Raw genomic sequence first — 15,277 nt, 5'->3', positions numbered from 1 at the left:
TCAGTCCAGAGGACCGGGGAACCGGCACGACGAGTAACCACAGACAAGGTGAGGGGACGACAGGCTGTAATACACAGAAGACCCCTGCTGGCCCGGATCCCAGGATAGGAATGGTGGCCCAGGGCCAGTGGGCGGGCCGGCTCCATATAAACATCTCACCACTTTCCTCGGGTTGGACAATCAGATGACTTGAAGCCAAGTGAGGAGGGGGGGGAGGGGGAGGAAGAAAGATGGCGGCGCGTTACCATGGCGACCGGGCTGGCATCGGTTGGAGGGGGACGAGCCCGATCAACGTGTTTGGCGCCCCCTCTGAGTGACGCAACGTGACGCGCGAGCGCGGAGGGAGGAAAAGCGCCTCCCCCTCCCCCCTCCACAACACATCCAAGACGGAGCGCACGCGACGCCATCCATCGCCGAGCGGCGTCGTTGGCCGCGCGGGGCAGGAGGGGAGGCCGAACAAAATGGATCCCAACCGGATCATTCAGGCGCTTAAAGGCACCATCGACCCCAACCTCAGGATCGCGGCCGAGACCGAGCTCAACCAGGTGAGGGCCCGACACCCCCCTCCCCCCCCTTTCGGGACGGCCGACCGCGGCTTGGCTTGAAGTCGTGATCGAGGCCTGGGAAGACGGGTCGCTGGGCGGGCGGGCAGGATCGCCCTGGAATCAGGAGATCCACGCACCGGGAGAACACTGGCGTTAACACAAAGAAAGAACCTGCATTTATATAGCGTCCTAAAAACTCTCCCAGAGGAGTTTCCAGCCAGCTGGCTCACTGGTGAGACTGATGGCCACCCAGATTTGTTCACCACCCCCCCCCCCCGTGCCAACTTTCACTGAATTTGCACTTAGCAGAGTCTCCTGCTGCTTTGAACCACCCTCAGGGCAGAGTCCCTTGATGTGTGCAAAATCAAAGCGATGACGGCCTGAGCTGACCATGGAGAGCGGCGTCCTGCCCTCTTCCTTTCCGGGACCTTTCCACTGCCGTTGGAAACAGTTGGAACGGAAATAATTGGCCCAGATGGAGCGATTTAGAAAACAAGTGTCCGCCACTTTGCTGCGACATTGCCCGTCGGGAACTGTTAGAAAGACTTGGGTCAGTCAGGCTTATCCGGGACGAGACCATCCATCTCGTCAGCAATTCAGGCTGCATTGGCTCTCCTCGGAACTTCTGTGCTTCGAAAGGAAGTCGATGCAAGGGGGCGGGACAGAGCAAACAAAGGGGAGGCCAGCGATAGGGCGGCAACGGAATGACGTGGCGGTGACGCTGCCGACGTAGCGTGCGGAAGGATTTTGCTTTTCAACTCCCTCTGTTCCATGCAGGGAGGAGGAGGAGGGAGGCGATGCTGGGATTGTGGCATGCAAAATGCCAAGTAGTTTGGAAATCTTCAGATAAAGGGATATGTACTCGGTCAGGTAGCATCTGTGAGGAGAGGAAAATAACATGTTGATGCCATTTCATCTTTCCTCATGCATCTGTTCAAGCTGGCTATCTGACATTCTTGAATTAAGTGTGAAATAAAAAAGCAGACACAAGCAAGGAATCTGCAATTAAAATTGAAAAAAAAGCTGGACCTACACAGTCGATCAGGCAGTAAATGGGGAGGATGTGGTGGGACGCCATTAGGCAGGCGAACCGGCCCCGCTGGTCACGCACGCGGCGGGGCAGCCGGCCAAAATGGCGCCGTTGGGTGGGGGTGGGTTTCCTCCTGACCTCGGCACCGGGCTCAGAAGCCCGTGCTGGGGGAACCCCGGTGACGTCGGCCCCCCCCCAGCGCGTGCAGTTTTTGCTCACTGAACTCAACCCGTCTGGTTGTGCGTTCCTTCAGTTACAAGGAGTAACTAAAGTTTGTTTGGGATCAACGACCTTTTAACAACCACCAGCCTGTGGATTATAGGAGACTGTGGGACAGTACAGGCCCTTCAGCCCTCGATGTTGAGTTGATATAATACCTCATGACACATTAATTCATTATTGTTAAATTGAATAATTTTTTTTGGGTGTTGACATCAATACCTCCCAATACTACCTTTATTTTTCCTATCAAAATGAATAATTGCATTTGTACAGGTCGTATAGATTTTTCCCACCTGCTCAATCTGTCAAAGTAATATTGAAGCTATTTTGCATTGTCCTCACAATGGAGTTAAATATTGGTAGATAAAACATTATGCTCTGTTCTCTCATGTAAATCACATTATGAATAGATGACATCCAAGCCCTGGACGTCAACCATTCTTAATATATTGTGGACTGTAGGAGGCTGAGGAGAGATGAGGGGCATGCATTAAGTAAATGTTTACAAAATTTTTTTCCAGGATGATTCTAGGACTAGAGGGCATAGGCTCAAGGTGTGCAGGGAGATATTTAGGAGGGCCCCAAGGAGCAACATTTTCACTTCGAGGAATCTGGAATGGGCTGCTAGGGGAAGCTATTAAATTAGATATGATTTTTATGTTCATAAAAAGCTGAACAGTTATATAAATAGGAAGGGATGTGTGCTAAATGTAGGCAAATGGGGCTAATCTAGAAGTCAGCATGGTCATCTTCATTGAGTTGGGCCAAAATCCCTGTTCCTGTTATTTGGCTCGATGACAGTGACTGATACTAATCCCTGTAAAAGATCCATTAACTCCCACTATCCGTTTGCTGTTTCAACCATGTCAGCCATTCCCAAAGATCATATCGTTTAATTTTTTTTACCTTAACATTTTATGTGAACTTTATTAAATATCTCTTTTCTTCTAAAATGCCAGATCAAATTTGCCACTTTATATGCTGCAGAAACTAATCAATTATTATAGAATTCTGAAAAATGATAACTAATGCATCCATTGTTTCCATAGCAACTCCTTTAGAACTTTTAAGATGTAAGCTATGAGGCTGTGGAGATCTGATGACATTTAGTGCTTGGAATTTCTCCAGAATTGTTTTCTTTTAAGCACTATTTTAGTTGGAAGATGACATGTTGTTCTTTGAGCTAACTTTAAGCTTCATTGCAACAGTGTAAGAAGCTATGGAAAGAGTGGTCTTGTTGGGAGTAGTTTGGAGAATTAGAGTGACAAGCAACTGGCAGCTAAGGGTTAACCTTGCAGATGAGTAAAGGTGTTCTGCAGAATGGTTACCAATCTACTTTTGGTTTCTCCAGTGCAAGGGAAACCATGTTGTGGGCCCCTAACTGCAATTGATACCACAGTAATGGGTTGGGTCACGTCTCCAGAATGGAGGACCATCGCCTTCCCAAGATCGTGTTCTGTGGCGAGCTCTCCACTGGCCACCGAGACAGAGGTGCACCAAACAAGAGGTACAAGGACTGCTTAAAGAAATCTCTTGGTGCCTGCCACATTGACCACTGCCGGTGGGCTGATATCGCCTTCAACCGTGCATCTTGGCGCCTCACAGTTCGGCAGGCAGCAACCTCCTTTGAAGAAGACTGCAGAGCCCACCTCACTGACAAAAGACAAAGGAGGAAAAACCCAACACCCAACCCCAACCCACCAATTTTCCCTTGCAACCGCTGCAACCGTGCCTGCCTGTCCCACATCGGACTTGTCAGTCACCAACGAGCCTGCAGCAGACGTGGACATACCCCTTCATAAATCTTCGTCCGCGAAGCCAAGCCAAAGGAAAAAGGAATGGGTTGTATAAAAAAGGGCAATGACTCAGCATATAGGATGGAGATTGAAAACGTGGCTGAATGGTGCACCAACCTCACACTCAATGTCACCAAAACCAAAGAGGTGATTGTTGATTTCAGGAAGGAAAAACCAGAACTGTACGATCCAGTGATCATTTGGGGATCAGAGGTGGAGAGGGTGAGAAAATTTAAATTCTTGGGAGTCATTCTCAGAAGATCGTTCCTGGACCCAACACACCAATGGCATGTGAAGAAAGAATGTAAGCACCTTTATTTTCTCAGGAGTTTGCAGAGGTTTGGTTTGACATTGGAAACCCTGGTAAATTTCTACAGATTATATGGTGAAAAGTGTGCTGACTGGTGGTAGCACAGTCTGGTATGGGGACACCAATATCCCTGAGTGTAAAGGCCTACAAAAGGTAGTGGACCAGCTCAAGACATCACAGACAAAACTCTCCCCACTAAGGACATCTACAGGGAACGCTGCCGTTGGAGAGCTGCAGCAATCATCAAGGATCTACATCTCCCAGCACTTTCTCCGTTTTCACTGTTGCCATTAGGAAAGAGCTATAGGTGCCATAAGACTTTGACTTCCAGATTCAGGAACAGTTGCTACCCCTCTGCAATCAGACTCCTCAACAACAAACTCAAATGGGGACTCATTTAAGGACTCTTTTGCACTTTTTGATTTTTTTTATCTCTGTGAATTGCACAGTTTGTTTACATTTATTTATTTTCTTACATCTGTATTTTCAGTACAGTTTTTCTTTCTCTACCAATAAGTGGTAATTCTGTCTCACCTGCAGGATTAAGAATCACAGGATTGTTCATGATGTCATGTACGTACTCTGACAATAAATCTGAAATCTGAAATGGAAGAAGTGCAAATGAACTGCTGGTTCACTTGGAGGGTTATTTTTGATCCCTAAATAGTGAGAAAGGAGGCAAATAAAGTTATTGTGCTTCCTGCTGCTGTGCGAAGGCAGCTAGGTGTTGGTAGTGATGGAAGAGTGAATAAGGAAGTTGCAGGGTGATCAGTCAGCTCAGAGATTGAGAAGGGTTTGGCGGTGGCATTATGTTGTAGGTTGTTAAAATGATGATTTATTGAATGAAGGTTGGTAAGATAGTAAATATCAAGAGTAATCTTATCCATGTTCTGGCAAGGGGGAGCATGGGTGAGAGCAGAAGAATGGAAAATGGAATTGGTGCAGTTAAAAAGTCTGTCAGCTTTGATGGAGGGAAAGCCATGGTAAATGAAAACCATCTCAGAAATGTTGGAATTTCATTATCAGGGTGGGTAAAATAGAGCTGGAGAAACTGGGGGAAACCAGGGTGTGAAAGGCATTTTAAGATATTTGTAGGTGCCTGTTGGCTGGTAGTGGATATTCGTCTCTAGTCAATCTACTGAGATGATTCAAGGAAAGAGTTGTACCACATGAAAATGACAGCAGGGTTTAAAATCAGCAATAAAGGTGATGACATTTAAACTTTCCAATGAGAGTTGGAAGCAGGACCAATACAATAATCAAATTACTGGAAAAAGGGATAGAGTTGCGTGGCCTGAGTTGATGAAGGCACATTAATACCTTTATTTTCACCGAAGTCTGAGTAGATTTGGCATATTGTTGAATACTGCAAATGATGTTTGGTCATTTGAATGCCCAGGAATGCAGAAAGCTGTAGAAAATAGCAAACACTGCCAAGAACATTCCATGTTCTGACCTCCCATCCATTGCAAATATTTGTGTGAGGTGCTACTTCAGGAAGGCAATCAACATCATAAAGGACTCTAGTCACAACCTCTTGTTGCTGTCACCTTTGGGAAGTCCAGCACTGATGTTCAAGAACAGTTTTTTTTCCCCAATGGCATCGAGTTTTTCAACCTCCCCTTATGACACTAATCAGTACCACAAAAAGCCCCTTCTGCATTATTGTAACTCACCTTATCTTCCTTGCATAATGATAACTGTGAATATTTACAATCAATCTATCTTTTGTACAGGGGTAAAACACAAGATTCTGTTGACACCATGGTTCAATAAAAAGCACACAAATGCTGGAGAAACTCAGCAGGTCAAACGGTGCCTTTATATAGCAACGGTAAAGATACATCACGAACGTTTCGGGCCTGAGCCCTTCATCAAGGTGTGGGGGAACATGAGAGATGGCCGAACGAAAGGAGATAGGTGGGTATTGGTGTGGGTGGGAGATGATGGGGGGGAGGGGGAGAGCCCCCCCCCCCTCTCTCCTTTTGTTTGGCCATCTCTTCTCATGTTCCCCCCACATCTTGATGAAGGGCTCAGGCCCGAAAAGTTCATGATGTATCTTTACCTTTGTTATATAAAGGCACTGTTTGACCTGCTGAGTTTCTCCAGCATTTATGTGTTTTTAAAAATATTTTGTACAGTATTTATTATCTCATTATGTATGGCAATTTAGAGTATTCCATTGCATTCTTTTACCAAGTACCTGTTTGGCTGAAGTAAGACTGGTGTAGGTGTGCATTGTGCAATAAACTCATCATTATTAAAGTCACAAGGAAACTGGCATGGCTTGTCACATGACAGTTCCCACAGGGGAAGTGACTAGAATTCAAGAAGTTCTTCAGTGCAAGAGAGTTCAGGCTGGCAAAGATGATGTTGTTGGGGTGGGGGGGGGGGGTTGTGCCCTTCTTTGAGGAAGAAGTGAAAGGTTCTCAGGCCGTTCAGGTGTGAGGTGGAAGTGCTGAGAAATTGGATGTCCATGGTGAAAATGAGCCCACGGATACATGGTTCAGAGGTAGATATGAGGAGTTGTCAGAATATTGCTGTTTAGTCTCTGAGGTAGATGTCAGTTTGCCAAATAACAAATGCATGTTTGATGACAACGTTGGAAGGGGCAGAGTTCCTCAAGTTTGGAGTGAGATAGATTAGAGTGAGGAAATGCAATGGAAAAGAGAGGGTGCAGATGAATTGGGGGACAGTTTCCATAGTTTGGGGCTAAAGAAATGGACATGGAGGTGAAGGCAATGAAAGAAGAACTCACTGTTATTTCAGGGTTGGAATTAATTCAGTGGGCATGGTGGTAGGATCAGAGAGGAGTAAAACAGAAGGGATATGAAATTAATGTTAAAGAACACGAGAGGAGGCAGAAATAGGGTTCAGTGACAAATGAAGGATGAGCTGGAGGAGCTTTAGAATTTAAGGATTACTGAAGTTTGAAATCTTTGATGCCTGAAAGATGGAAAATAAAATAAATTGTTGAAATGTTAAATGATGCAAAGGATGAAATGTAACAAGAGACCAAGAGAGGTTGAAGATGGAGCAAGACCTTTCAGATGGGGACAGAAAGGTCAGGAGGATGAATGCTCCAGTGCATGCCATCAAGCTCAGGGGTTTCACCTGGATTTGCAGGGGGTTGGGGATCAGAGTACCAGAAAAGTGCATGGAGGAAGAAAAATGATGTTTAGACTACATACAAAGACAGAAATGGGGAGGCGTGGCAAGATGGCGTAGGGAGCGGACGTGCATTCCCGGTCTCCCCCAGGCAGTTATATAAATACCCGTTTTAAGAATATTTCTTTTCTGTTAAAAGTCTTTGTTTTGTTTATCAATTGTTTTTAGTTTAAAATGGCAACAAAGATTAAGGAAAATAGAGTTCAAATACAGAATAAAACTACACTCTCCGACTTTGGAAGAAACTCGGCCTACTTGCCCAGACGGAACCACGGAGTCAAGGCTGGAATTTTCTTAAGAACGGAGCTCATTAATTGGACTGTCGGATAAGCTGGCCTTGGACACCCCTCTGAAAGATGTTTAAAATGGCAACAAAGATTAAGGAAAATAGAGTTCAAATACAGAACAAAACTACACTCTCCGACTTTGGAAGAAACTCGGCCTACTTGCCCAGACAGAACCACGGAGTCAAGGCTGGAATTTTCTTAAGAACGGAGCTCATTAATTGGACTGTCGGATAAGCTGGCCTTGGACACCCCTCTGAAAGATGTTTAAAATGGCAACAAAGATTAAGGAAAATAGAGTTCAAATACAGAACAAAACTACACTCTCCGACTTTGGAAGAAACTCGGCCTACTTGCCCAGACAGAACCACGGAGTCAAGGCTGGGATTTTCTTAAGAACGGAGCTCATTAATTGGACTGTCGGATAAGCTGGCCTTGGACACCCCTCTGAAAGATGTTTAAAATGGCAACAAAGATTAAGGAAAATAGAGTTCAAATACAGAACAAAACTACACTCTCCGACTTTGGAAGAAACTCGGCCTACTTGCCCAGACAGAACCACGGAGTCAAGGCTGGGATTTTCTTAAGAACGGAGCTCATTAATTGGACTGTCGGATAAGCTGGTCTTGGACACCCCTCTGAAAGATGGTGATGAATATTGATTTGAAATGTTTTATGAAGATGAATTGCAGTAATTGGCATTGGTTGCCCGTGAGTTTTAAAAATCCAGATAACATTAAAGTTTATTAGTGATTTTTTTTGGATGGAATATTGGAAGGATGAATTTATTATCTATAAATACAGAACAAAATTACATTCTTTGACTTTGGAAGAAATTTGACCTATTTGCCCAGACAGAGCCGGAGTTGGTGCTGGAATTTTCTCAAGAACAGAACTTATTAAAGTTGATTTCGGACTCCTTTTTGAAAGATGGCGACGAATGTTGATTTGAAATATTTGAAATATTTTCTGAAGATAAACATATATATGGAACTCCTTGACCTGCAATAAGGTTTATCAGTGATTTTTTTTTTTGGATGGAATATTGGAAGAGTGAATTTATTATCTGTGAGTATGCATACATTGCAAACAGATTTTAATAGTTTTGAAAAGGTTTTTTTTAAACTAAACAACAAGATCAGTTTAATATTGGGAAAATTGGAAAAAATGGAAACTTTATTATTAAATTTGGAAATTCAGTAGAAAGAAACTATGAACAAGATTGATGATTTATAAAAATTAAAGTCGAAGGAGCAATGTCCAAGAAGAGTTAAAAATTTTGAATAAGTTTTTCTTGAAAATAAACAATAATTTCAACTTAACATTGAGAAGATTGACAAAGTGGAAAATTTGGTATTAAATTGGGAAACACAGAAGAAAGAACTTATGAATAACATTGATGCTTTAGAAGATCAAGACCGAAGGAATTATGTTCAAGAAAATTTTAAAAGATTTGAAAAAAACTTTTTTTGAAAGTAAGCTACAAATTCAATTTGAGACTGAGAAGAATGGAAGATTCGGTGTTGAACTGGGATGTTCAGAGGTGTTTTAATTCAGTGGATGAAATTCAGGAAGACTTGAAAAAAAAATTTAAAAAAAAAACTTTTATTGATTGTAAACAATGTTTAACTCAGTGTTGGGAGGGTGGAAAGGGTGCAAAATTTAATATCAAGTTTGGATTTTCAAAAAAAAAAGAGTTTATGAATAAGATTGGTTAAATTGATGGACCGGGGTTTTATGGATATAAGAAATGATGATTTTTCGATTTATACGTGTATTTTGTCTGCCTGGGGCGGGGGGGGGGGGGGGGAGGGAGGGGGTGGTACTTCTGCTCCCGAAAGTCATATGCCACTTGTGGTTTATACCACACCCATTTGGGTTTTTGGGAATTAACCACCACAAGGTGGTTTCCTGAGGGGTTAGGGGAGGTGGGGGGGGGGTGAAAATTTGAAAATTATTTAGTATCTATTATGTAATATTATACTAAGTCTATTTGAAATGAATGTATGGAGATACTATAAATAAATTTCAAAAAAAAAGACAGAAATCACAGAGTTGTGCATGACGGAAATAATGTTCTCTGGTGCATCTATTTCAATGCAAGGAGTACTGTAGGAAAGGCAGACAAGCTTAGAAAATGGATTGGCATGTGGAACTGTGACCATGGTCATAACTCTTTTGTTTCCTTTGGTGCAGACTTCCAGAAAATTGTAGCAGATTATAAAATATGCTTGATCAGAAGAATGTTTGAAAAAAACCCATCAAGACCAGCCCACTTCAAGTTTCCACAATTCTAATAGATTTTGTGTCATGATATAGCAATCCTCTTCTGCACTAAAACTATGTTGTGGACCAAGAAATTGCAAAAGAGATTTGCAAATATCATTTGCAAAAATCTTGTGGCAAATGATCAACCTTGGATAACTGTGCTCCATCAATCACAAGGTGATCTGATGCGACAGAAAAGTGGTAAACTTGTAAACCTCTTGAATCGCTGGATTTACATAACAAATCTGAATCAATTTGGTCATCGGTATTTAGGGATAAGTAGTTCATGTCACAAATCACAAGATAGACTGCAAAATCAAAACCAAGCAATGAAATGAGCTGTGGAATCACTCCTTTATTTGATCAATTGTTACAAGTGACTGAAAACTTTGGTTTCAATCTTTCTCATATTGTAGGTTTGATGTTGAGATATTAGATTTCTTCAGAGTAATTTTTGAATACAATATTTGCCTTAGATTTTCCAGTTACTCAAGTATTCACCAATATCGGGCTACACAATGCCATTACACTTTCTGTCAGGAGTTTGTACATTCTCCCTGTGTCTACGTGGGTTTTCTCTGGGGGTTCCGGTTTCCTCCCACCCTTCAAAACTTACTGGGCTTTGAGGGTTAATTGGGTGGACAGGCTCAAGGGCTGTAAAGGCCTGTTACTGTGCTGAATGTCAATATCTAAAGTAACTATTTCCAAATAAAACAAGTTCAAGTTTATTATCATTTCACTGTGAATAAATATACATAAATATTTGGACTTATTTACTCAGTTTTGCATTTTTTAAAATCCATGATCATTTAAAATATTGTTTCTTTCCCTCTCCTTTCTTAATCCACTTTCTTCCTTGCTTCATTCCACTTTGATTTCTTTAGTTATTCTGACGTTGAAAATCTCAAAAATGATTACAGAGTTTAATATATAATTCCAATTTACTTTGTGTTGTATAAAGTGTTTCAAAGTTTTACAGAGATTGTGCTTTTGAATAGTCTTGAGAGAATTTTTGTAAATGATTAGCTGTTGAAGCAGGTTAATGACTTTGTCACTCCTGAATACTAAAGTTTTCACTGACAGAAAAGGACAGGTCCATGCTGTAGATTTCGAGATAATTAAATCTTTGTGAGCAACATTTTTTTGAGAAGGTCAGCAAACACTATTGCTTTGCTTTGCCACAGAGTGCAGGCTTTATTCTAGGTGGTTTGCAGCTGCCAGATTTGTTCCTCCAAAATTCATTTCACTCTCCCAATTTTAAAAGCATTTCTCTTGCAAAGGTTAGATAGTGAAGAATTTTGAGCAATCACTTTTTGTACTGTGGATTTCAATTTCATTGGTTTCACCATATGTTTATTGCCTATTCAGTTGAAGTCTTTTTGAATTTAAATGACTTCTTTCTAATGCCCCCTGTGTAAAGATGCCATTTTTTGCAAAATTGCAGATCCTCAAATAGGACCTGTTCCTGGTTTATCTGACCTCCCTCTCTGAAGTTGCTTTAGGATCTGGCTTCCATCTTGACCACTCCTGCTGTCTGGAGTCTTCACAGAGTCTTTCTTGTAGCTTCCCGTTTCCCATTGAGTCCCAGTCTTGCCTATTACCACAGCAGATCTTGTAAACCTAATGAATCACATCGCTGTAAGAACAATGCAGGAGAAAATCAGCCAGTCAAACAGCAAATAGCAAAGATAAAGATGCATAACCAGCATTTTGGGCTTGATCCCTTTATCAAGGTACGAGCAAAATATAGGCAGGTGCACAAACAAAATGTTGGAGGGGTAGGGGGAGGAGTTGATACTTCTGCACAAGATAAAGTTGAAATCAGAATTAATTAATAGACTTGTTAAGATAGGGATTAGATCAAGTTTGCCAGTTTCATTGTTATTAGGAAATGATTTGGCAGTTGTCCCTGCAGTGAAGTTGACAGATAAGTCGGTCATTGATGAGACTGAAACAGATTCTGACATATACCCAGCTTGTGCATAACACGGGCTATGGGTAAAAAGCTTGCCAGTGAAGTCGGTGCTAGACAATCTGACTTAAAAGGACAGAAGTCTGCAAAGGGCACCATAGCAATCAGGTTGTAATGACCTATCATTATCACAATGATTTATCATTATCACAAAAGGAGTTTATAGAGATAAAGAACAGAGAACCTGATAAGGCTCTCTTTGCTGATGAAATTAAGAAAATGCCGGTTGGATATTATTTCAAGGAAGGTGTGTTGATGTGGAAGTGGAGATCACCTGATATCCCTGCCAATAAAGGCAGTTGTTCACCAGGTTGTGGTTCCTAAAGCCTATAGGGATGACTTGGCCCATAGTACATCTTTAGGTGGTCATCTTGGTGGAAAGAAAACGATCTATAAAATTATAAATCAATTTTATTGGCCTAGTTTGAGAATAGATGTTGGGACATTTTGTCAGATCTGTCACACCTGTCAGGTTGTGGGGAAACCTAATCAGGGTCACCCAGTGGCTCCTTTAAAACCTGTTCCTGCTTTTGGTGAACCTTTTACTGAAGTTATTGTTGATTATGTTGCCCCATTGCCCAAGTCAAAAACTGTCATGTGTCCAGCCTCCAGCTTTCCAGAGGTAATAGCACTTCAAAATATTAAAGCTCAAACTATGTCAAATTTTCTCTTTGTTTGGTCTGCCTAAATAGCTTCCAATCAGACCGGGGAGTAATTTTATGTTAGGACTGTTTCAGCAGATAGTTTATAATTTTCCAACATCTCAAGAGACTTTGGAGAGATTCCATTTGGATGATAAATTGGCTTATCTGCAGCCCCAGGAAAAGGAACAAATGAAACAGCTGATTTAAAAATTTAGGAATTTGCTTCCAGATGTGCCTCAGAGAACTTGAATAGCTTGTCATGATGTTGAGGTTGGAGAAACTAAACCTATCAAACAGCATTCAGATTGAATGAATGTTGAAAAGTGTAAACTGGTAGATCAAGAGAACGAATATATGTTAAAGAATGATATTATGAGATGTTATATCTCAGATTGGAGTTCACCTTGTGTCCTGATGCCTAAATCAGATAGGATCGTTAGAGTTTTCACTGATAATAGAAAAGTTAATGCAGTAACAAAGACAGTTGCTTAGCCTATCTCTAGAGTGGATGATTGCATAGACAAGTTTGGAAAGACTAAGATTCTTGCAAAGATGGACTTATTAAAAAAGTTTCTAGTATGTTCCCTTAACAGAGAGAGCGAGAGAGAGGGAAATTTCTGCATTTGTAACCCTGTCAGGTTTGTAGGAATACAATGTTCTACCATTCAGAATGAAGAACGCTCCAGGAACATTCCAAAGGATGATCCATTCTGTGACTCAAGATTTAGAGAATACAGATGCAGATATTGATGATATTTGGTTACTTGGAATAACACCTGAGAAGCACACATGTTTGCATTAGAGAAATTGTTCCACAAACTTTGAGAAGCCAACCTTACTGTTAATTTAGCTAAAAGTGAATTTTGCCATGCTACTGTTACATATCTTGGATATGTTGTTGGCTAAGGAAAAGTGGCACCTGTTCAGATGATTTTTGAGTTTCCCATTCCCATAGGTAAGAAAGCTATTAGAAGATTTTTAGGAATGGTAGGGTATTATAGAAAGTTCTTTAAAAATTTTGCTGATATCGCTCTTCATTTGACTAACCTTTTAAAAAATGGTCAAAAGTTTATTTGGACAACCATTTGTCAGGATGCATTTTATGTTACAATGTTACAATTTTATGTTACAAGCCAGTGGTTTAAGTCACCTGACTTTGAAAAATCATTTTTTTTTAGGAATAGATGGTAGGGATGAAGCTACAGGAGCTTTGCTATTACAAAAAAATGATTGTTATGACATTGACCATCCAGTGGCCTATGTCTCTAAGAAATTCAATAAACATCAAAATAATTATTCAACTATTGAAAAATAATTATTGTCCCTTGTATGGGCTTTGTAGCATTTTGAGGTTTACATTTGCAATGCCCAGAGACCAATTGTTGTCTACACTGATCATAAGCCATTAGTGTTATTGAGTAAAAGTAAAAATAGACGATTGTTAAACTGCAGTTTAATTTTGCAAGAATATGTTTTAATGATAGCTCATTAAAGGCAAAGATAATGTAATTGCTGATTTTCTTTCAAGATGTTAGATTTGCAGTTTAAAATTTTGTTCTGAAAACCTCAAAATTTTCTCCCTTGGAAGGAGGTGTGATATACTTGTGTTATTATTAATCTTTTTGTTATTACATAACACATTTTAGAGAGTGTGTGGGTTGGAAACGGAAAGACACACATTACATCATTTTAAAGCAGATGCCAAGGCTCAGTCAAGTGGGAGCCATCAAAACCTTATCATTGTTCAGTTAAAAGCCATAAAAACTAGAGTTCCATAGAAATACTGGAGACAATGAATGTTTGCTGGAGAAACACCTGCGTAAACAAAGTCATTTGCTTCATGACCTGTGGAGATAGGCCAAAGACCATTTGCTTTTTGACTCTTTTTCTGAAGAAACTTCAAACAGAGCCAACAGTGATATCATATGGAAGACATTATAATTAATAATAATAATATTATGAACCAGGTCATCTGAGGTCAGATCTGCAGTCACCTTCAGTGAGAAAGGTGCTGTTGTGATTTCCCTTGTCCAGGAAAGAACACAAAATCAGTGGCTTTGAAGCAAAGGGCCACTTCGACTGTCTCTTTTGGTCAAGAGAGAGCATTACTACTGCAGCCATTATAATGGTCACTTTATTTAATCCTTGCCTGGGTTTGTGAAATCAGTGTGAAAATCACAAGTACTGTAACCTCCATGCCAGAGAGGGGAATTGTATATAAAAAAAAAGTCATTAGTATGAAGAAATATTTGTCTGAAAGCAACTCCACAAGAATTTGTGAGTTTTGAGAACTTTTGAACAACAGACTAAAGACTCTGAAGGCACTTTCAAGCTGCCTTGTTAAATGGGGTTAACTAGGCACTCCACTTACAAGGCAGCTTGAAAGGATCTGACCCAGTCAGAATGCTCCTAAATCAATTGGGTCCCTGCCCTACCTCAGAGGTAGTCAGGGAACTCAGTTAAACTTATCTAGGTCTTGTCCACCAGCAGCTTGAAAACAAAAATGGCCAACCCAATTATTCCAGTGATGTCAGCACTTGCGTGTGTGCGTCACCGGGCAGCATGTTGGCGCCAAGTTCAAATGTAGAGGAGGAACTCAGCAGTGCAGGTCAGGAAAGGTGATATAACGTGGTTTAAATCTGCTTCCCAGGAAGAATAAGGTTAAAAACGTTCACTTCATTTCATCCGGTGAATTAATGGGGTGATCCTTCTGCATGTTAAAAGGTGCTGGGAGCACCTTCGACCCATTAAACACACTGGGGTCCCAGGAGAGCTACCCAGGCGTGGCAGTTTAAAAGCATTTTGATCTCTAAGACTGAACTTTAAATTTGAATAATCTTTTCAGAATTGTGCATAAATTGGGGGATGGCATGGTGTGATGGCATAGGGAGAAGATGTGGAGAAATACCTCCCCCTGGCAGAACTATTAAAAACCTGACTTTAAAGTTTTTATATTTTTTCAGAAAATATTGAATATATTGCTGATATATTCTGAAAGTAATTATGAGAAAAACAAAAGCACAAGCAGTTAAAAAAAA

General features: G+C 41.0%; 1 protein-coding gene and 1 long non-coding RNA gene across 9 annotated transcripts in view; one reads left to right on the top strand and one right to left on the bottom strand.

The window, feature by feature from the left end:
• Positions 1–1,488, bottom strand: part of LOC138745814 (uncharacterized) — a 28,463-nt gene extending 26,975 nt beyond the window's left edge. For both annotated transcript variants that reach the window (XR_011346526.1, XR_011346525.1), the window contains exon 1: positions 160–1,488. This is a non-coding gene — a long non-coding RNA (uncharacterized lncRNA). The remainder of the gene's footprint in view (positions 1–159) is intronic.
• Positions 200–15,277, top strand: part of ipo8 (importin 8) — a 161,215-nt gene continuing 146,137 nt past the window's right edge. For 4 of the 7 annotated variants that reach the window (XR_011346521.1, XR_011346522.1, XM_069903133.1 and 1 more), the window contains exon 1: positions 201–545. Coding sequence is in view for 2 of the 7 variants with exons in the window: in XM_069903133.1 (XP_069759234.1) it covers positions 462–545 (84 nt within the window). In the remaining 5 variants the exon portion in view is untranslated. Of the gene's footprint in view, positions 546–15,277 lie in introns of all 7 variants that reach the window. The other 3 variants (XR_011346524.1, XR_011346523.1, XM_069903134.1) reach the window with 2 other exon arrangements.

This window comes from Narcine bancroftii, chromosome 11 (assembly GCF_036971445.1).
Source record: "Narcine bancroftii isolate sNarBan1 chromosome 11, sNarBan1.hap1, whole genome shotgun sequence".
Classification (NCBI taxonomy): Eukaryota; Metazoa; Chordata; class Chondrichthyes; order Torpediniformes; family Narcinidae; genus Narcine; species Narcine bancroftii.
The sequence above is the reverse complement of the archived record's forward strand: the minus strand, read 5'-3'. Positions and strand labels throughout refer to the sequence as shown.